Below are 21,237 nucleotides of genomic sequence, written 5' to 3'. Positions count from 1 at the left end.
TGTTCAACTACAAACAAAACTCGAGAAATTATTGTACTACGTTTCGTAGGTAATACATCTAGTTACAATTTGGTCAGCAAACAGAATTTAATTTGCTTTTATTTCACGAGTTAGTGGACGACAACAGTTAGGTGCGCACCTTTGCCCCGCATTACTCTATGTCCACACGGTTGAATTCCGTGAGGCAGGGGATTATTTTTTTGTGACAAACAGTTTTTAATTTGTGAAACCAGTGAAAAAAATTCAAAGCATACTGGTAACAGGGCGGAGATGGAAATTTGCGTAGCGCTGGACTTTACTCCCGAATATTTATGTCACGGACAGATGGAAGCGTTTTGGCTGAATCCTCAAAACCAATTTATCGGTCTTGCAAACCCGTCCTGACTAATGATTCTGATGCAGACAATCCCCAAGAAAGACGAAGCGGAGCGAAAACCAAAAAAAAAATAATCATAAACAGGATTTAGCGACTTTACGATTCTCGATTGCAGTTGGATTACCGTGTGTACCGCTGGATCTGGTGTATCCGAGAAACCATCAATCGCCGCACGCGAGAAGCGGTCGGATGAATTCCGAAAATAAATATGGGGTTATCGTTTTACATGACCGATTCCCGTGTGCATCGCAGAAAAGGGGGACAGTTCGGGCGATGGTCGCGCGCTCTCCCTCTACGGGCCGTCTCGTTCAAGAACACAGCAAACAACAGAACAGCTCCTCTAACGCCACGAAATGTGTTCTTTGGAATACGAAGAACCTCCCGAAAATAGATCTCCCTCTGTCAGTTGAAAAAAAAAATAGAATAAAAAACATAACACAACCAGAGTGAGGCAGAATACAGCTAAAGAGTAAACATTATACGATGTAATTTATACATGCAAGATGGTTTATTTTTCCTTCTCGTTTTCGGGTGGATAGGGAACTGGAGACATGATTTCGTTTTTTTTTTTGGGTGTTTTGTGGAACCACCAACTACTACTAGTCCGAAATCAGAGAGGGGGATGATTGAAAGGGGACCATATTTGGAAGTTGCAGCAGAGTTGAATGTTCGTGACACACACGAGAGTGCTTCTTTGAGGAATGCGAATGGCACGAGGGAGCGTAAAAAATGGCCTTTTATTTCGATATTATGTAAATAGAATCCACCATATATTATTTACAGAGATTCCGGCCGGCTTCCGACTCGGTTAGGGAGCAGCAGCAGCCTGGTTGGATGGTTGGTTGGTTGAGGACGTATTTGTTTTGCTTGTTCTGATGTATCTAGAGAGAAGATGCGATGCGATGCTGCAATGATGGTGACGATGATGATGATGAAGGTGACGGTGATATTTATAGCTAACGACGGCAAAATGCGAGAACGATAATCGACCATAGACCATGCTTGCCCTCGGAGGATCGTCGTCTGTCCGTGATCGATTGACCGACAGAGGATTGCTGGTTGGCAGAAATAGAGAAATTAATAGCAGCGAAACATGTCACATTATTTCACCGATTTTGCTGCACACGATGACAGACGTGGCAGAAATTTGGTGTGATTGACAGCTGGTGCTTTGTTGGGTCATTTTTGTCCTATGGATTGCACCGTTAATCCTAATTCACAGCATTCGCGAGCCTCAATTGATATTAAATTAGATAATTAAAAAACGAGTCAAAGAAACCGCCATTTCCGCTTATAGGGAAAACCACCCCGTATGCAAATGAACAGTCAATGCTTCTATGTGTTTGTTGAGTGAAAAAGTGGTCCAAACAAGAAGCGTTCCCCCTTATTCAGTATGCGCCTTCTTCCATCCGCATTTCGGTTTGAATATTCGGCAAAAAAAACTCCTCGTATAACCCCACCCAAGTCAAACCCGTTCCCATCACCCAATCCGAGCATCACGTCATGTGTTTGAATGGGTGGAGTTTGAACATTTTTTTTTTTTTGCTCGTTTCGTTTCGTTCTTGGGTATGTGGATAGCTAATGGTAGCTTTTTATACGTGTTCTCCCCCCTTTCTTTTTCATCATCTCATTCGCTCGCTGGATGCAGCTTACTCCTTTCGACGGCATGAGTGCGAGAAGAGGGAAATTTGTGCGGCGCGATGCGCTATTCTTGGAAGATAAATGATCCGACCTTCGGCAGTCAGTCTGTATGCGACACGAAGCAATTCAGCAGTGTTTTGCTGGGGATCTTATTGAAACCATTTACCACTTATGGAGATTGCACTAAATTGTCATTTTCGAAAATAACGAAAAAGTAAGAATTTTTAACTATTTTTGGAAGGCTACAGTCTGTCCAACTTCTATAAGACCACCCTGATTCTATTTCGTTGCAACACAAACAGTTAGAATTTCAACAAGTTGAATGCTCAATACATTGTTGACTGCTTAGAACAAAGTGAAAAATTCAATTCGATCGACTGATTTACATGTTAATAATTGATAACCTTGCCATTTCGACTAATAACCGCGAAAATTCGTGTTGGAATGCTATTTTCCAAATTCTGCTGAACGGATTTCTCGATATTTTTCCATTTTTCCGAAATTGCCACATTGAGCTCTTCAATCGTGGTGTACGGTTTTCCCTCAGTGTAGATTATGCGTACAAGGATCCCCCCTAAGATTTTCAACAGGATTCCAGTTGGGAGAACGAGCCGGCCAGTCCAAAAAATTAAGTTTTTGGTCCTTAATCCATTGCTTAGTTTACTTTTTTTTTATCCCATTGATTTATTTTAGGCTCATTAGCATTTTAGCTGTAACAGAGCCGAATTTTAATCGTGTACATGTCACATGGTTATCATATCTATAATTATAGCACATTACATTACGCAGTTGCCATTCGCCAGTATTCCTTCTATACCATTGCATATGGTACATTTACACAGTAGCCATTTAGGCGTAAGAGTATTCTTTCTGTTCTTCCATTATCCAGTTAGACCACCGGACAGCGGAGACAGTTGATTGATCATTGTTGAGTTATTTATAGAACAGCAGCCCGATGTGTCTTGCAGAGCAGAGCAGTTGTATGGATGAATCGATCTAATTTCGACCGTGGATCGATCTCCATCGCTGTTGATTGTTGCGTGGACGTAGCTATTCTGTAACAACACAAAGATGGTCAATGAGGGCCCTGAGTTTTGAACTCACGATCGATCGCTTACTAAGCGAACGCGCAACCAATGTGGCTACGGAGACCCCCTAGTTTACTTGTTGGTATGAATAGCAGCATTGTTTTGCTAGAATGTGAATTTTTTGTGACGATATCCACGCAAAAACGGTAGGAGATAGTGTGTAATCCTTGTGTAATTCTGTGTAATCCTGTGTAATCCTGTGTAATCCTTGAATGATGTGAAGGCTATCTTGAGCTAGCCGATTTCACTGAATCCCACCCAAACCATGCACGAGCCTCCACGAAAATTCGTGGTTGAAAAATACTGTTCCTTCTTCCGTGAATAATGACAGTACCCGTTGAAACCATGAGGACCATCCAAATTGAGCTTTTTTTCGTCAGTGAAGATAACCTATACATTGAAGATTTTTTCGTGATGGTATATAGCAATTTTTTTTCTTTTGGAAACATTCTTTGTCACAACACACCATGTTCCACTGTCGGTTCATGTGAGCTTTGGCAAAACTCAGACGTTTTCCGATGTGAGATGGTGTAAGATGAGGAGTTTTAACCTTTCAAGCCCTCTTTATGTGAGGATATTTAACCAAAATTTGACGAATTGTCACCCGAGTAACATTTAAATTGAAATATTACTTTATTTGCATAAGCAATTTTGAGGCATTCGAACCTGTTCTAGCTATTTCCCGCTTATCCCGGTCTGAGAGCTTCTATTTACGTAGAGCTCTCTCCTTCTTACCGTGTCCTTGAGGATTTGCCAAATAATTGAGCCCTACTTGATGGGATCGACCTATCCGACGAGAAATTTCTCTGATACTAACATTTTCTTGGTGAAATGCATCGATTTGTCTTTCTTCTCTCTCCGTGAGGAATTTTCCCTTCGGCATTTTCCAGATTTAATTGATCAAAACAACTAAAACAACGGAAAATGTGTCTGGTCTTATAGAAACTTGACAGTTGAAAATACGAAAACATTCGCACATACAACATAACATACACACATATGGAAATCATGCAGTGTATGGTAGTCACCAATACCTACACACTAGAGTATAAATTGAAGCATTGTTTATTTACAATGACACAAAGCAGCAAGATCATCACCTGGTCTTATAGAAGTTGGACAGAGTGTACGTGCAAATCGGGCACCTGGGGATGGAATATAGATAATTTAGATGCTAAAAGTTTCTAGTTTTTGCTTTGCACCTGGTAGACGGTGTGCAAGCTGGAATAGTCCGTTTTTTCGATGAATAGAACACATAATTTTAGAAGAATCTCAAAATAGTAACCCCCGTTTGATTCTACCCATTTCGCCCATCCCTCAGGCAAATTGTGGACTCCTTTGCAACAAAATTTTCTCTGTTTCGACGAAAACCATTTGCCGACCAAAGTCAATGTTGACATCTATCTGTTCGACGGAATGCTGCTCTACAAGTGCATGTCCCATTGAAGCAAAAAAGTAATAATCTGACAGAGATGCCAACCTTCCTGATTTTTCAGGATTTCCCAGACTTTTTGGCACGTTCCCTGACATCCTGACAAACACTCAATTTTCCCTGATTTTTCAGAAATGATCCTGATTTCTCCTGATTTTTGTTTTTTTTACTTTGTAAGACTGAAAACTATCCATAAAAAATGTACTGGGATCCTTGGCATAGTTTTTCTCCTGATACAAAGCTGTACCAATCTTATTTATCAATACTTCGTACAATATGATCGTTACATGATCGTGAAATTTAAGTAGTTGAAATTTAAGAAAAATGTAATATTTTAAATATCACATTTTTCCTTGAAATAAGTCATATTTGAAATATTTTGTTTTCAAACTGTATGTAATCGAGCCAAAAATAAGTATTTAGTCCAAAATATTTAATCAAATCATATATAATCGAGTCCGACCTGTACTGAAATAATGAATAGTAAAAATATGTTTTCTTATATATTTGTTCTGATCTCGAAAAAACGTCCGAAATTCGTCCCACTACTGTAGAGGCTCTACACTAGAATATCCCTGAAAGAAATAAAAAAAAATGGTCAACCGCATTCCAATAGATCTCGCGATCTCGCATTATCTTGCGTTAATGAGAATGTTTGACGTAGTATTACGTCTTTCAGGAACATATTGGGGTACAAATTGGAAATCGAAACGCCCTTGCGAGCGGCCTTTCGGCAGTTAACCGGAACATTTGCCATGGCGGATAAAGACATGCGTGTAGGAATGTTTTTGAGTTCTTTCTTCGTTTTATTTATCAATTCCTCCTCAGTTTTTTCGACAAAATTGTTGGGGTAGATCTTACGCTTCAGGTTTTCTCGATGGGAAGCAGCTGGGGGACGTTGGGCGGATCCGTCGACTTGGGTACCACATCGATATTCAGCCGCTTCATCTCCTCTAACGATAGCTTCGAGTAGTAGGTCGTCGCCAGATCCGGCCAGAGCTTCGCGTCTTCGCCCTTATGGTATTTCTTGATGAACGACCGAACTTCCGGTAGACACTTCTTAGTATAAATTTCCCCGTTCACGCCCAGTCCTGAGCTAAAGAAGAGCGGCTTTGACATCCCTTTCTCGCTGATTGTCAGCCACAGCAGCATCTTCACTTCGGAGTGGGGGAAGTAAAATACGAAGTGCCCTGCCAGTCGTTGCTATCCAAGGTGAGATAGGTCTCGTCGTCCATCACCAACGCCACGTCGCGATTCGCCGGGAAAATCGACATGACATCTTATTCAGCCGCTGTGTCATTGCCTGCAGCTCCGAAACCAGTGGACGGGACTTCCGCTTCCTGACATGTATGTCCATGTTCGCCAGGTACTTTTTCACTGTTTGGCCGGTTACGTCGACCTCCCGGGCAAGCGTACGCAGCGATGTATCCATTTTTCCCTCGATCTTCCTCTTCAGCATCCTTCGGAGCTTCTTGTCGCTCAGGGTCGTCGGCCGTCCGGAACCGGGCTTTCTTTCGATGCTCTGATTCTTGTCCAATAGTGCCAAGATGTTGTAAATGCCGGAATGGGCGTATCCGGCGTCCACAAAGTGCCGCACGATGTCCGTTTTCGACGCGGCGGGGTACTTTGAACGCGCACACTTCTGAACGGAGTAGTTTCACTGTTTTCGCCATCACGGTTAGAGTTCGACTGATAGAGCTGTCAATTTTTTTCTGCCGACTCATGGGTTACTATGATTGATTCTGCATGGGTAGTTTCGTCTGTGCGTGTGAAGGTAAATCCATGAAAACACGGCTATTTTGTCCATTTTTTAATGCAAACATTACTTATGTGTACCAGAATCCGACGTTTTGCGAAGTGGTTTAAGAGATTCAGAAGCAATGATTTTGATTCGGATGATAAAAATAATATAAATTAGAAAAAATAAGACACACAAATGGACAGTCGGCACATGGCGTCCGTAACTATCATTTATGAGAGCCCTGACTCCAATTAATAAATTTAAACAGAGATCTGAATGTTTTACCTTCCCACTTTTCGAAGTGGGAAGAGTCATTTTACAACATGACAACGGCAACCAAGATTGTGGCTTATTTTGAGTGAAGTTGCAGAAGTTTTCATGTGTCAAACGAATACCTTTTTTAAAAATCCGTAAAGCCATACTTGTACACCTCATAAAATTAATTATTCATATTAAATTTATCAACAAGATATTGTATGCTGCAATGAAACTCATTCAAGGAACTGTACTACCATGGAACATGACAACGCAAATGTTTTTCTTTTCCTAAATGAAAACGAAACACAAGCTGCCAGCTTATTTGCGCTACATTATTGCTGGAATAAACATGTTTCGCTCGGAAAAATGCAGTTGCGTAGTAAACACCACATGGATTCGATAATGGATTCATCCCACATAAAACAGGGAAGGGTCAAACGCGGCTCGCATCAAATTTCCTCCAGAATAAGGGGTTGTGTCCTAGTCCGTCCACACTGGGCTCACAAACCTGGAAACAGGGAATGAACCCGGAAGGCAATCGATGACGCCAACGGTTCTAATCAAACACAATCCCGCTGGTGTAGTTTCCCCGATCGAAGATGACCGAAATCGAACATTCACAAAAACACACACACGAAAACAGGCTGAGGGTTGAGGGTGGATCCGACGTCCCGCTTCGTTTGCCAACCCTGTTATTGAGAAGAATAACTTTGGAATAAATTTTCATTCGCCGTAGCAACGATTACCCCAGGAGGCGAGCAAAAATAGCCAAGGGATTGTCACTCGGATCGATTGGAACGGGGTTGAGGTATGGCGGAAGCAAGCAAGAGAAAACAACCCTTCTCGATTCGTCGATATGTGATTACATCACCACCCTCTCTCTATCCATCGTATTCAATCCAAATTGCGTTACGCCATCAAATGTCTATCCGTAGCGCTCGATGGCGTGGCGTTACGTAACGAATTGGTGATTGAGCGAAATTCACATTTTTTTGCGACCATTTGTTCTCAGTCGTGCCGTGGAAGGGTGGATTGCTGTTAATCCCAATAATCACATAGGCCTTGAGCGAATGTGCGTGTGTGTGTATGTGTGCGCGCGCCCAGAAGCCGTTAATAAGGGGTTGAAAATTTGCAGTGATGACTAGATTTTTGGATCCGCTTTCTGTCGGTTTTTTTTAGAATTCAATTTGATACGTCTGGCGCACTTCTAAAACTAATATTTTTTATTTCCAAATTCACCCCCTTTTTTTGAAAAATGAAACTAAACGGTGAAAGAGTGAGATCTGTCTTTACCGAAAGACCCCTTCAAAAAAGGCGCACACATTTTGAGCACGTGGTACGACTCAACAAAGCGATCACTAATTTTTGGTCTCCCTCCGGTGGTGGTGATGTAAAAATAACACTCCTTGAGCAAAACTGGAAACTTCCCGAAGTAAAAAACAAAACACCAACGACAAACGGCTTCCTCCCTGGTCACGGTGGCTTGGTAGCATCCTCGACACATAAAAGGTAAGCTACTTTAAATAAATAATAGGAAAAGTGTGCTCCCTATCATATAAATTTCCGAAAATGAAAATCCCCCTTTGTCCGGGCCGTAAAGTGCCAAAAACTTGAGACGCAGCGAACAAGACGCTCTGTGCAGTGTTTTAGTCATTAACAGTAGAAGGAATACGAGGGAAAAAAATCGTCACACCACCGCCGAGGGTCGCATCCATATCATACGAGATCTTACGTTGCATGAATGAGCGATTTCTGAGGTGAATATCTTGTCCCCGGTGGCTGCCTTCTGCGGGGAGAAGGAAACTCGTAGCCCGGGGGAGAAATAGAAGAGGAATCGAAAAAAACACGACGGTGAGACACAGTTGTTGACCGGGACTCGTGCTGCTGTTAAAAAGAGATCTTGAGGTTTTCTCCCGTTTTGTTTTTGGCACGTGGATGAAGAAGTTTCATTGAAACCCGAAAAAAAATAGGGAGATGAGTTCTGTGGCGTGGAAAAGTTTTAAACTTTATGGAGTACAAGTTAATTTGTTTGTTATTAAGGGAGAATGAGCGATCTGTGGAGGGAAATCAAGTCGAAGAGTTTATGTGGGCGAAAAGTTCTGCTGGCGGCTTCAAAGGTTTGTGGGCCAGAATTAAATTAAGTTGCTAACTGACAAGGTGAACGGTCGGGAAAAGATTTTTGTGTTACGAGCAAAACCGATTCGCCACACATACAGATGCGATGACGATTCAAAATGCCCAAAATATCTGTACCCTGAGCTCAAATTTGAATGCCTATACTTCGTATGAGGGTCAAACCTTTTTGTCGGTATACTCATTGCGTCTGCCCGTTATTTCGAAACTTCTTCGTTGTCTTCACATCCATGTCATCATCACCGATGTCCATCGGCTTTTACCGTTGGGATTTTTCCTCTGTCTTGTTTGGTTCCGGTCCAGACGGTAAATTTAAATCGATCGGACCCTAATCAATTTTTCTAATCCCTCCACACTGAATGGACCATTTTTAACGGCTACCTTCGGTCGATTCTTTTATCGTTGATTTTTTTTTCCACTCTGAATTTTTGAGTTCTGAATGCACAAAAACTGCAAGCTTGCATATGAATGCGGATTGACGCATTTTTCTGGTAACAGATGCGATTGTTTTTTCCTTCGTTCAAAATATTGGCGCGAGCCGAAAAAAAATGATGCAAGCTGCTAGAAATACTGAACCGCTTGTGTCGAGATCGATAGGTTAATACACGAAGAACAATATTTTCTGGACCTTTGATCAGCACGTGCTCTTTCGATATGTGAAGCGGTAAAAAATTACGATGGTTTGGTTGAATTGGTGCATATTACAATGACTGAAAAGCTTTCTGTATTAAAAATAGAGCGTTTTGGGCAATTTTCTCTTGATCCATCAATATAATCCCTTTTTATACATTGCATCTAAATATATATTATGTAAATATTATGTAGACTCGCTTGTATTGAGTGTCCAAATATTGTGGTATATGGTGACCACATTCACGTTTTTTTTTGCAAGCAGCCAAAGATGGTTGATCATTGATCCATTCTTGCCATCGCATGAACAATCCGCGATGAATTAATCCAAAGATGGTTGATCATTGATCCATTCTTGCCATCGCATGAACAATCCGCGATGAATTAATGTACAGTGTTTACGTCTAGTGGCGATATCTATTTAGTTTAATTTTATCATTTAATTTCTATCAGATTAGCAGGCCCGACCATCTGATAGATGTTTCCGCTAAGACACACCATTATAATAAAAAATCATTATCAGACACAATTTTCTTTAATTTTCTTTCAAAATTTTTTCACCATTCGCAAAAAAAAAGTCTAACTTTATTACATAGAGTACATATTTGATAAGAAAATGTGAATTTTCATATTTTTTTTATTTTAAGCGAAATGCGGTCAACTCTAATACAAAAGAGCATCTACCATTCTCAACACATGATCGACCAGCCAAAACGGAGCTTACATTGCAATATTTTTCTCCTCCTAAACGCGATTTACGGTCGACCAATTTGCGTAGCAGGCTTTTCAATGGTTGTGGAGTTTGAACATAACGGAAAAATTGCAAAAGAAATAAGAGCACTGCCCATGATTGCATAGGAGACGTAATCGACAACAGCATCAGTGTTGGTAAAACGCATTTTTGTTGTTTTTTGGCCTACAAGCATAACCATGCAAATTTCTGATGAAATTATCTGTCTAGTTGAAGGATTTTATCGGCAAAATGAGGGCCTAGGTGATTTTGCGGATAATGACATTTTTTTCCATTTGGAAAACGCTTGCGTCTATTTAGGCGGACAATCAATCGTTTCAATGAACATTTGTCCGCATAGCTCGGTGCTCTTGGTGCTCTTGATTTGTTGCGAGTCTATGATAGTACTTTTTTTCCTGAAGAATACTCTGGGATATGATAAGAACAGCAGGTTCGTGTTTTCCAATTGATTGAATTTGTAAAGGCAATCTTCAATGTTGGTAATTTTAGCAACATGATTTACCGATATCACGATCAATCGCAAAAAGATTGTGGAGTGACTTACTCCAACGGTATGAGTAAATGCTGAGTATGTGGAATAATTCAATATTGAATCCGAGGAGTTATAATGCTAAGAACCAATATTATTTTAATTTTACTACTGATCTGATTGTTTCCTTATCTACTTGAAGATTGAAATGCAGAAATTTAGTTAATTATAACATTAAAAAACACAATCGCTTCTCTTTGTTCATCGCAGTGCAGTGTACAGAAAATAGTAATTATATGAGCAGTATCTCAAAGGTTTCTTATATTCATCTATTAGGAAACACTAAGTAATAAGGCACTATCGTGACAGGCATGTTTGAACTCTTCAAAGAATGTGATTCAAATGTAGATTTGGCTTATAGCACATAATACTGACAATTGTTGATTTTCGAACGATGTATGAAAGCTGTATGGAACTACGTCTGTTATGCGGACAAACAGTGATTTTTCGGAAATGTTTTTTCAAAATTGCTCAAATGTTTTCGAACAAAAAATGTTTTTTCCATGTTGAGCAAACGTATTACATTGTGTAGAATGTAGAAATCCTACTGGAAATATACTCACGGGGAAAAACCGGAATCGATTTAATATTTTTCGCGCGCGAATATATCGTAGCAATCAACATCGCCGTCATAACTTCTAGTAACCAAGACAACCTCGTACTTTTGGCAACGTTGTCAAACTTACGCTCTGCATTGGCATACCCTATCCGCTGTCTAGAATAACAATAAACACTGGAATCGAGAACATTGGCTTCTATAGTTGCTACACGGCACAATTATTCGCCACTTGCTCCTTTACGACGTCTAAACGCAAATCAAAACGTGGAATTTGAGGCAGCAGAAAATCAAAGCAAGCGCATATTTCACTCACGGATTGTCTGTACCAATCAACCAATCAGAAGGCAGGATTTTTGTTTAGACAATGCTTGACATTTTTCAATTGTTCGATAGTTAGTTTCATAAAATATACTATTTATATCATTGGTACAAATAATTAGGAGTGCCCATATCGATTGAAGCAAATATCTCGTATATCCGTCAGGAAACGACTGGGCTACGATCGCTTGAAACTGGATAATTTTCGCGATGCGATTGTTTCTTGCGGTTTGCAATTTGTACTCCCAATATGTTACCGAAAGACATATTCCTACCTCAAAATGGGTCAATTTGTTTCCGGGATTCAAAATATATCAAGCTGTTATCTGAAAGAAGTTTGTGACTTCTGGCCAAACGGTTTCTGGAGGATATGATCTCAGAGTTTTGTGACAATCGATGGCCAGAATATGCTGTGTTCAACCCGAAAGTTACAATCCTGAAATTTGGGCTTTTTTCGCGACCAATGTTTGCCTTTGAATCGCAAAAATAAGACAAAATCGAAAAGTCATTTTTGTTGACACTAGAGCCATTCGAACGGCTCTTTCCGATGAATTGAACACCATTTCTCGAAACGAGCTTTTTCCAAAAATAATGGGTTGGGGAAAAAGAAATGTCGTATATTGTGAATATATGGAAACACTTAAACATATCTTATGTTGTACTTACGGGTACGGGTCATACAATACGGACGATAATCTGTGCTACAAGTGTCGTTTTGACAGTGTTGTAATTGTCCTTTTCAGTCTCAAGTTATAGCGCGTCAAAGATGGAGTCCACCAAGCAAGAAATCCGCCATATTTTACGTGGGATTGGAAGGGAATCATCCACCATGAGCTGCTCAACTATGGCCAGACCCTCAACTCGATTCTCTACTGTGAGCAGCTTGGCCGTTTGAAGCAGGCGGCCAGAAATGATCAATAGGAATGGTGTTGTTTTCCACCAGGACAACGTTCGGCCTCACATATATTTGAAGACCCGCCAGAAGCTACAGGAGCTCGGATGGGGTGTCCTATTGCACCCACCGTATAGTCCGGACCTGGCTCCAAGTGATTATCACCTCTTCCGGTCCATGCAAAACGCTCTTAGTGACACTAAGTTGGCCTCAAAAGAGGCTGGCGAAAACTGGCTGTCTGAGTTTTTTGCAAATAAAGAGGGGGGGGGGTTTATAAGGGGGGATAATGAATTGCCTTCTAAATGGCAACAAGTTTGCGAACAAAACAGCGCATGTTTGACTCAAATTGGATAATTTAAAGTATGTTAAATAAAGCGTCAAATTTCGATCAGAAATAGGACATTTCTTTTTCCCCAACCCTATATATATAGATTGCCATAGATTGTTGGGGAGTACCCTAATCGGTTGTTGCAAACACATTTTGAATCATAAAATAATCATGAAATGTCTGAACATAAAGCACTCAAAATTGGACAATTTTTTTATATGTTCTTCCCATATGTTCTAGAAAACATAAACTGCGTCAAAACGTCTCGGTACTTCTTTTTGATAGTTTTTTAAATATTTGAAAAACTTTCAAAGCAAATGATTTTTCACGACAGTTTGAGCGCACTTTTACATTTTCTGTGCTTCATTAGGAAAAGATAAACAGTGTTTTTATTTATTATAACGCTAATCAAAAACGCAGAGATTTGTATCAGAATGTAGGACATCACGCTACATGTGAATATCGAAAACAGGTGATTCTCGTTTAAACAGATTCGACGGCTATATAAATAAAATAGATGAAATGAGAAAAGTTATTATTAACATCCAACCGTAACTATTATTGGAACGTTATTCAAAAAAATGTGTGAATTCTGTATGAAACCAGAAAAATGACACGAAGCTAGGTCTTGAAGATAACAAGTCGAGCTCCGAACTTTGTAGGGGAATGAAATGAGACCATGATTATTATTCGAAAAAATAGGCTCTTGATGATTCGATTTACAGGTATCCATCAGAAAAACTGAACTTAACGTCCTGGTTTTTTATGTTATATGAAATACTGCATTCTGAATGAGCCACCGAATTAGGGAATATTGAGTACAAAATACAATACATAGGTGCTAGTTAAATAGATACAAATTGTTCATATCATTTACTAAGGGATCTATTAGCAGCATGTAAACCCTATCCTCGAAAAAAAAACTGTCTGAAAAACATTGCACTGCTTAGTCATGTTCATTTTGAACAGATCGATGTAAATGCATAAATAGTGAATTATCGTTACAAAATTGTGTGATAACATCAAATGTGGAAAAACTATGAATTGCTATGTTCATTAATGAATGGAGAGTTCTAGTTCAAAACTATCAACAGAAAACCATTTGTCCATTTCTCTATATCACCGACACCGAGTCCCCGAGATTGAATTTCACTTCGTTTCCCGCGTACCTTCCCTTACTATGGTGTCTATTCTGTATTTCAATCGATTCGAAATATTTCGAACGACTTGGTAAATTCCATTCCCTGTTTCGTTCGAGGTGTTTTCAAATTCGAATACCTTTCGTTCGGACTGTTTTGTTTTCGAACATCTTTCATTCGAATCAAACCAAACGTCAAACCCACTTTGTTTATGAAGGAGTGAATAATTTCCGCAGCGGATGAGCGGTGAACTGCAAAAATGTAAGCTAATTTTTAATCATTTTTTTCTTTAAATTAATTTTAACGTTCAACAGGGAAAAAAACAAAAACAAAACAACCACTAAAAATCAGTTCGAGCGGATTGTGCTGCTTCTGGAGCAAGAGCCGGACATAGCAAAGGGTTTCTCCCGAGGAAATTCCGGACCCTTCTGGGATGATCTGGCGGCAGAAGTCAATAGTTTGGGACCGCCTATTCGCGATGGAAGTGGATGGAAAAAGGTATATACTAAAACGAATCCGAAACATATGTTTATAGTCTTATTTTTGCCCTGGTTTTCTGTGTAGGTTTGGGCGGACTATAAGTCCGGATTAAAGCGAAAACTCGCTCACAACAAACGGGAGCAGAGGGCGACAGGTGGAGGACCCAATAAAATTATCAATTTGTCCGAGCTGGAGGAGCAGGCAGTTCTACTAACTGGGTTACTTGCGACCGTGGAAGGAATCCCGGGTACCTCATCTCATGGAAAAGAGTTGGGTTCGCCTTCGGGTGAACCTCAAGCTGCAGACCAGGAAAATTTTATATATTATGGTACTTCCGACGAGTGTGACGGTATCAATAATACCATTCACTTCCAGCCCTCTCAGCCGAAAAAATCCAGACCTTCTACCACGAGGCTATTAGAGCTGCAAGTCGAGCAACAAAACAAATTTCACACCAATGTGAAATCCCTGTTAAAAAACACAAACAAGAATTTGAGTGATCTGGTTCATTATCAGCGCCAATCAGCTCGAGCGATTCTTTCCGTGGATGCCACACTCAAAGAACATCTGAGTGAACAAAAACGACATAACCACGAGATGGAGAAGATCGCGCTGGAGAAATCAATAGCGACAAATCCTTGAAACGCAGATTGCGTATATTTCAGAACATTAGAATAATGTTTCAAAATATCAGTGATCTGATTTTTTATCTTTATATTGTAACTCAAGTATAAAAAAATGAAAAAAGTTCTAATCGTATTTTTATATCTTTCCATGGAAGAAAAATCTTACTTAATTTTTTCTTTGAAGTTTGTTTGGAATAGCATCAAAATTATATAAACTTTTTTAAAATTCACGAATTTCGCCTATAGTTTATGGAACTTCCTTAACCCCTTCACGTACAACATTGAACTTCACTCGTTGTTTCTCGATGTGAAATAATTACATAGCTTCAGGCATATGATGAGGATACCGACAACTGAAGATTATCAAATTTCCGTTATTTAAAAAAAAAATTGAATGAGCTAAAAATATAAAATATAATTTGAATATTATAATTAAAATAAAAACGAACGAGTTAGTACGTAGTAATAACTCCTTCGTTTTTATTTTAAACACAACATGTATTTGCTCATCATAGGGCACCCATGTTAGATACCCACACTCAGCAGAGTAGCGGAACGACTCGAAGTGCTCGTTTTGGGCCGTGCTGTTGGAAATTAAATCGTACAGCAAGGGGTTAAAACAACGCAAAAAGTATTAACAATGGTTATTTGAATACTTGGCCTGCTTACGAGAAATCGATAATGACATGTTCTCAAAGTGTTGGCAGGAATAAGAGTAAATAATTCTGCCGAAACCATAGTTAAGTAAGGAAGACACTTCCTTTTCCGGTGGTTGTTATTTATTTGAGCATTTGCAAACAAGTTAGATGAAATTTAACAGTCATAAATATTAATTTAAACAAAAGTTTATTATGTAAACAGCTGCATAACATATTATAACTACTGAGAACGACCAAATTCTAAGCATATATTGTGAAGTGCACAGCATACATTTATAATTTGAGCGCATTTAGTAGGATTGTAGTGAAGTTGTCTCGCGCCAAGGATGCATCTAAACCGATTTTTTAGTAAACCGATTGTCCGCTCGACGATAGCACGACCCAAGGCATGCCTGCGATTAAAATCGCTCTCCAAACTCCCTTCCTCCGCTGCTCTGAATGGCGTTACTAACCAAGGTTCCGATGGATAACCAGCATCACCTGAAAATATTTTATCACACAGTACATACAAGTATACTAAAATATTGTAGTTGAACATTACCTAGAATCTTAGTATTAACTTCACCATTTTGGTGAAGCTGCTCAAAGTGAGTTCTTGCAGGGCTTACACGCCATATATGAGAGTCATGATTAGATCCCTGGAAGGTAGGATCAACGAAACGAATCCTTTGCTGATCGTCACAAACCTATGTTGATAAAAAAGAGTATTTGTTCATTGATTTGTTAATTCAAATACTAATAATACTTACAATCAGAACGTTGAGACTATAAAATCCCTTCCGATTAAAAAACAAATTTCGATTCAGCTTAGGTGGAATAATTTTTACGTGGGTTCCATCCAAACACATAATAACACCCGGAATTGATGTTTTCTGATAGAAGTGTAGTTTAGCACGCCGCTGTTCGTCTTCCGTCATATTTAGGGAAATCCATTTCTTACACAGTGTCCGCTCCAGAATGTTAAGCATTTCAGTCAGCACCTTGGAAAATGTGGGCTGTGCTATGGCAATGTGATAATCTTGCCCTGCTCCATGTTGATAATTTCCTTCAGCAAAGAATCGCAAACATGCTGCGAGTTTCACCTCCGTGGATAGACCACCTTTCCTTGTGGTAAGGCAGTTCTCAATTTCCTCTAAAACGTACCGAAAAGCTTCCTTACTTAGACGAAAACTTTTGATGAATCTGAATAAGGGCAAAATTAATCAATAAGAGAAACAAATATGGGATTTTTGAGACGGATACTTACGCTTCATCAGAAAGTTTTATGAAGTCGGTTGATTTTCGGTGGTTTCGCCGATGGTAGCAAGGCATTCCAATTTCTTCTTGCTCCGCCAAAATCGGTAACAAAACGGAATCCATTGAACGAGAAAATTTTCTCACAAATTTCTCTTAGGATCAAAAATTAACTGAAATTCAACTCGCACTCGCCGCTATTTAATACGGTGTTTCTTTTTGTTTATCGGTTTTTGACAGATCGATGCATATTCGAAATTTTCTAACACTTTCGTTCGAAACGAGCAAAACGATTGGAATAGGGAATGGTAAATTCGAAAACGATCGAAATATCACTTTCGAACGAAATAGAAATCCGTCGGAATACAGAATAGGCACCTATTACTCTGCCACCCAGCAGTCCGTTTGATTTATGACAGAAATGACCACCCTTTCTCTCGCTATCGAATCAGTTCCCTCGGCCATACACAGCGACCCCTTTTCGATCGATCGCTGATTCCCGATTCCCCATTTTCCTCTTTTTTTCTCCCTGGCACGGCACCAGATGACCATTCGCACGGAAATGGAGGGAAAAAGGCTAGCTAGGAATAACGGCAGAGAGCACAGGCAAAGGGATAATCTACAAAACGATGCTGCCAGCGTCCGGTGGCCAAAACCAAGGGGCGATTCACCCCGGGCACAATCGGGCGCGGGATTATTGCACAAGTCGGGGTCCGAAGGGAAAAGGGATAGAGGGATCTGTGTATGCTGCGTATAGTTGTATGCATTTGAATGGAAAGGAAGAATAGGAGTGCAAAAGAAAACTAAACCAAAAGGGGACTGTTATTTTCCATTTCAGTTGATTTTTTGCATTTCGGTGTAATGACCATTGGAATAAATTATCGCACCCCTTGCGTGAATCTAAGCAGGCCTGCACAAACGCAAACGCACATCGAACATCGCAAAACCATTGATGGGTGACGGTTGAAATTTGCATCGCAGCCAAATGCAATTTATGGCCGATCGACTCCTCTGATAGGGGTTCGATCGCCGAGTTTCCCATTGTTGTTGCTTGGAACAGAGAGAACAGGCCATAAAAGGGGGTACGATTCGGTAACCGGAAAACGGTGCAAAGTACTGTTGCATTGTATGGGAGAATGGGATTTGGAGAGGGTTTGTTTGGAACTGTTGGAATTAAAAATGCATCCCATCAAAGCCCAACTCGTTGTCAACTGGACAGGGAAGCGGGAACACCTTTTCGCTTTCGCTACCAGGGATTCATGTTGTGCCAACGACGCCAGAACAAGACCGAGGGAAAGGTAACAATTTTTTTCAAAATTTTCGTTACACTCTGCCGAAAGGGACCCTTCCGATTCGAACGCACACACACACACAACGCATGAGGCCAAAGGTTACTGCGACAGATGTGGCACATTTTTGCCTCCGATCGAAAATCGGGAAATTTTTATTTCGAACCGAATTTTGAGTTTATCCCCGCGCTATTTGCTATTTTTAACGACTTTTCGAGCGCGAGTTTTTGCGTCGCTGGAACTCACCTTCTCTCCGGTGGAGCCGACGATCCAAATCTAAATTTAATAACAAGGAGGCATTCCATCGGGGTTAACCTTTTTCACCTTCCTGCGTTAAAAAAGCATCTTTCCGGGAGAGAAGATCTGAGGGAACGAAACGTAAATAGGACATTAATGCTCATGCATTCCCCTGCTGGTTTTTTTTTTTTCACTCGTCTTAGCGTACCTTCTTACCTTTTTATTTGGTTTTTTAAGGCAATGATGCTTGCGCAGCTTCTGGAAGAGCAAGAGAGTCATGTGGGTTTCGTTTTTCCAAGGGGACGACGGATGATTAAGCGCAGCGGCGTGTAAAGCGATCCGCTCTCGGTCAACCTTTGTCGCGTGCCTTCATCTTATTACTTTAATTTATTATTCCTCTGTCTAGTGGCGGGATTGGGTACCTTTTAGAACAAATGTGTATAAATAAAGTGGAATTTTTGTCATCAGCTTCTTCTCTATCTAAGCAATCCGCGGAAAGTACAACCGTATCGTGTCATAGTCAATTAGACGGAACAGGGACGAAGCAAGCGTTGATTAGTTTGCCACCTTCACCAACAATTTGCGGTGAAATAAACGCTAATTCAAGAATACATTTTGTCAAAGAAAGTGCCACGAGAGTTGATGATTTAACATCGCTGGAAGTTTTACAAACACGCTAAAATGCATACCAACTTTAGTTATAACACATATACATGAGTGTTAAAAATGGCGGTCGGAAAATGGCGGGATATAAGCTCTCGTCAACCATAAACATTTTCAACTGTAGTTAACAAGTACCGTTAGGGCGATTACACATTATCCGGTTTCTGCCGGACCGGTTTCAAAAAGCGCCGCTGGGTTTGGACGGAAAACCGGACAACAATGTGAAAGAGACCTCGTGCTACACAAAACCGTACATCTCTCACAAATACATACATGCATTTATTTATAAGTGGATTTGACAGGTAAACATTGCTTCAAATATTCCGGTTACTTGCAGCTGACTGCAGACGGAAAATCTTAAACCCATAGCTGCTGCGGCAACCACGAGCGTTCTCATATGTTTGTTCCTTGGAAAGTACATAAGGCCGATTGTTGGAGTGTAGCACACATGAGCATGATCAAAGTGAGACCAGGCCTCACGGACATTACGCACATCCTGCATCATAACGGCGTTCTTAACGTACCTATCGTGAATACTTCCGCCCCACTTCAGAATACGTTTACAAAAACTAACTCTAGTCCAGTTGCGGTTTACTTATTCATACGCATAATTATTTTGTTTCCAAGCATACACGAATAGCATGATTTATTTCACATGCTCTGTTGCCACATATTTTTTCAACAGTGTCAGAAACACGGTTAGATAAAAGTGCAATTTTATGAACCAATAATAATAACATTCCGTAATAAGCTAGAGGCACTATTTATTTATATGCATAATGTGTTCACTTCCTGTGATTATTTTGGAATTTACTTACAAGAGAATGTATGCACATCTATTCATTTTAGAGTGTTTTTTATTTCATTATTACAGAAAGAAATTTTACGATTAAAATAACATAATTCGTTCAAACACTATTCCATTGTTGCTTCCGCTGATCCTCGTCCAAGAACGCGCTCAACATATGCCGCAATTCCTCGAGCACGTAATCCTGGGGCAATGGCAGCTTCTCGAGCCCAATTCGCATCACAGCTATAAATACGCGGATCCGGAGCAAAGAATGACCGAATCAGATAAGCTGGAATTTCGTTCTGACAGAACCGATGCTTTGGCGTCGGGCATGGGAACATTTTGACCACAGAGCACATATAGGACAGTTTGGGCTTGAGTGCCTCGGTCTCGTCGTCGATCGTGTCCCGGGTCAGGTCAAACTGGAATACCCAAAGAATATTAGACGAGAGAATTATTTTTAGTGTGTTCAAATTAACAAAAACTAACCTTCTCATTCAGCTCGATTAAGTCGCTCAAAATCCGCCCCTCGATGAACCAGTTGGAGATTTGTTTGACCTCCCCGATCTCGTTCAGTAATAATTTCAAATAAGGAATGTTGCCTGTGAACAAAAAATAGAGGTTAATTAAATAACTCGATCTGCTTGTCGAAAAACACCACTCACCGTTAATAACACAGTCCGTGGCAATATGCTCAATGATGACATCGTGCACCTGTGACCATTGCTTCTCTTTGAGCAGAAATTTGCATCACAGAATTAGTTCCACAGCACTGGTAGTTGTTGAAGAAGTGAAATAAAAATTTCAGCATCCACATCACTTGCAAATTATCAACTGGTTTCAAAATCAACAAACAAACGTCAATAGTGCACACATACTATTACATGAGACGAAAAATTGCCTGAATTGCACTAATACTACCAGCATGACAAAAAACTGTCAATTCATGTTGATGGCATAGAGCTTCGTGCGCCGCTTTTGGGAAATGATAGTTATAATGGATTTTCAGGTGCAATAAACTCATATACAAAATAAAAATTATGAATGAAAATTATTATTTTCTGATGAAATATGTTCGTTTTGTAATAAAGTAACACGTTCTTTTGCAAGTAGGGAAAAACCCCTGAACAAGAATTGTGTTTAACAATGATTTTATATTATAATGATGAGTTTTAGTGAAAATATCAAGAAAATTATACAAAAATGGTTAAGTAAAAGTCAGTACTTCGTGTTTGAAGTAATAAAATAACATGAAGTAAAAATTTTCATTAAAAAATTGAGTAACTTAAAACTGTTTTGAAGTCTAATAATCTTATAGAGGATGATTTGCTTCCCCAAACTGATGTCTTCACCAGACGTCGATACTATACTACTGTGATCGCGAATAATGCTTGTCCGGTCACCGGACATTGTAGTTGCAGTAGACGGCTGCATCACGGCGCCGT

General features: G+C 39.9%; 2 protein-coding genes and 1 long non-coding RNA gene across 3 annotated transcripts; 1 reads left to right on the top strand and 2 right to left on the bottom strand.

Moving 5' to 3' along the window:
• Window positions 1-13,899: 13,899 nt before the first annotated feature.
• LOC129768955 (uncharacterized) lies at window positions 13,900-15,762 on the top strand. Its single transcript, XM_055770909.1, has 3 exons — window positions 13,900-14,076; window positions 14,130-14,313; window positions 14,380-15,762. Coding segments are annotated over exons 1-3 (744 nt in total). The 5' UTR covers window positions 13,900-14,074; the 3' UTR covers window positions 14,938-15,762.
• Window positions 14,580-17,156, bottom strand: LOC129768954 (putative nuclease HARBI1). Its single transcript, XM_055770908.1, has 4 exons — window positions 16,827-17,156; window positions 16,330-16,762; window positions 16,122-16,266; window positions 14,580-16,060 (listed from the first exon to the last, which is right to left on the bottom strand). The coding sequence occupies exons 1-4, from the start codon at window positions 16,937-16,939 to the stop codon at window positions 15,801-15,803; spliced, it is 951 nt and encodes a 316-aa protein (XP_055626883.1). The 5' UTR covers window positions 16,940-17,156; the 3' UTR covers window positions 14,580-15,800.
• A 2,774-nt stretch (window positions 17,157-19,930) lies between these two features.
• Window positions 19,931-20,666, bottom strand: LOC129771272 (uncharacterized). Its single transcript, XR_008742324.1, has 3 exons — window positions 20,458-20,666; window positions 20,282-20,394; window positions 19,931-20,214 (listed from the first exon to the last, which is right to left on the bottom strand). It is a non-coding gene; the product is annotated as an uncharacterized LOC129771272 (long non-coding RNA).
• Between the last annotated feature and the right edge of the window lie 571 nt (window positions 20,667-21,237).

The sequence above is a fragment of the Toxorhynchites rutilus genome, chromosome 2 (assembly GCF_029784135.1).
Source record: "Toxorhynchites rutilus septentrionalis strain SRP chromosome 2, ASM2978413v1, whole genome shotgun sequence".
NCBI lineage: Eukaryota > Metazoa > Arthropoda > Insecta > Diptera > Culicidae > Toxorhynchites > Toxorhynchites rutilus.
This window is presented reverse-complemented; position numbering and strand designations above follow the sequence as displayed.

What these genes read in the sequence shown, in the direction of transcription:
- LOC129768954 (XM_055770908.1), bottom strand. Translation starts at nt 16,939, where the DNA reads ATGGATTCCGTTTTGTTACCGATTTTGGCGGAGCAAGAAGAAATTGGA. An exon ending in ATAAAACTTTCTGATGAAGC is followed by an intron (nt 16,763 to 16,826) that starts GTAAGTATCCGT and finishes GCCCTTATTCAG; the next exon opens with ATTCATCAAAAGTTTTCGTC. An exon ending in ATAGTCTCAACGTTCTGATT is followed by an intron (nt 16,267 to 16,329) that starts GTAAGTATTATT and finishes TTATCAACATAG; the next exon opens with GTTTGTGACGATCAGCAAAG.
- LOC129768955 (XM_055770909.1), top strand. An exon ending in ATGGAAGTGGATGGAAAAAG is followed by an intron (nt 14,314 to 14,379) that starts GTATATACTAAA and finishes TTTTCTGTGTAG; the next exon opens with GTTTGGGCGGACTATAAGTC.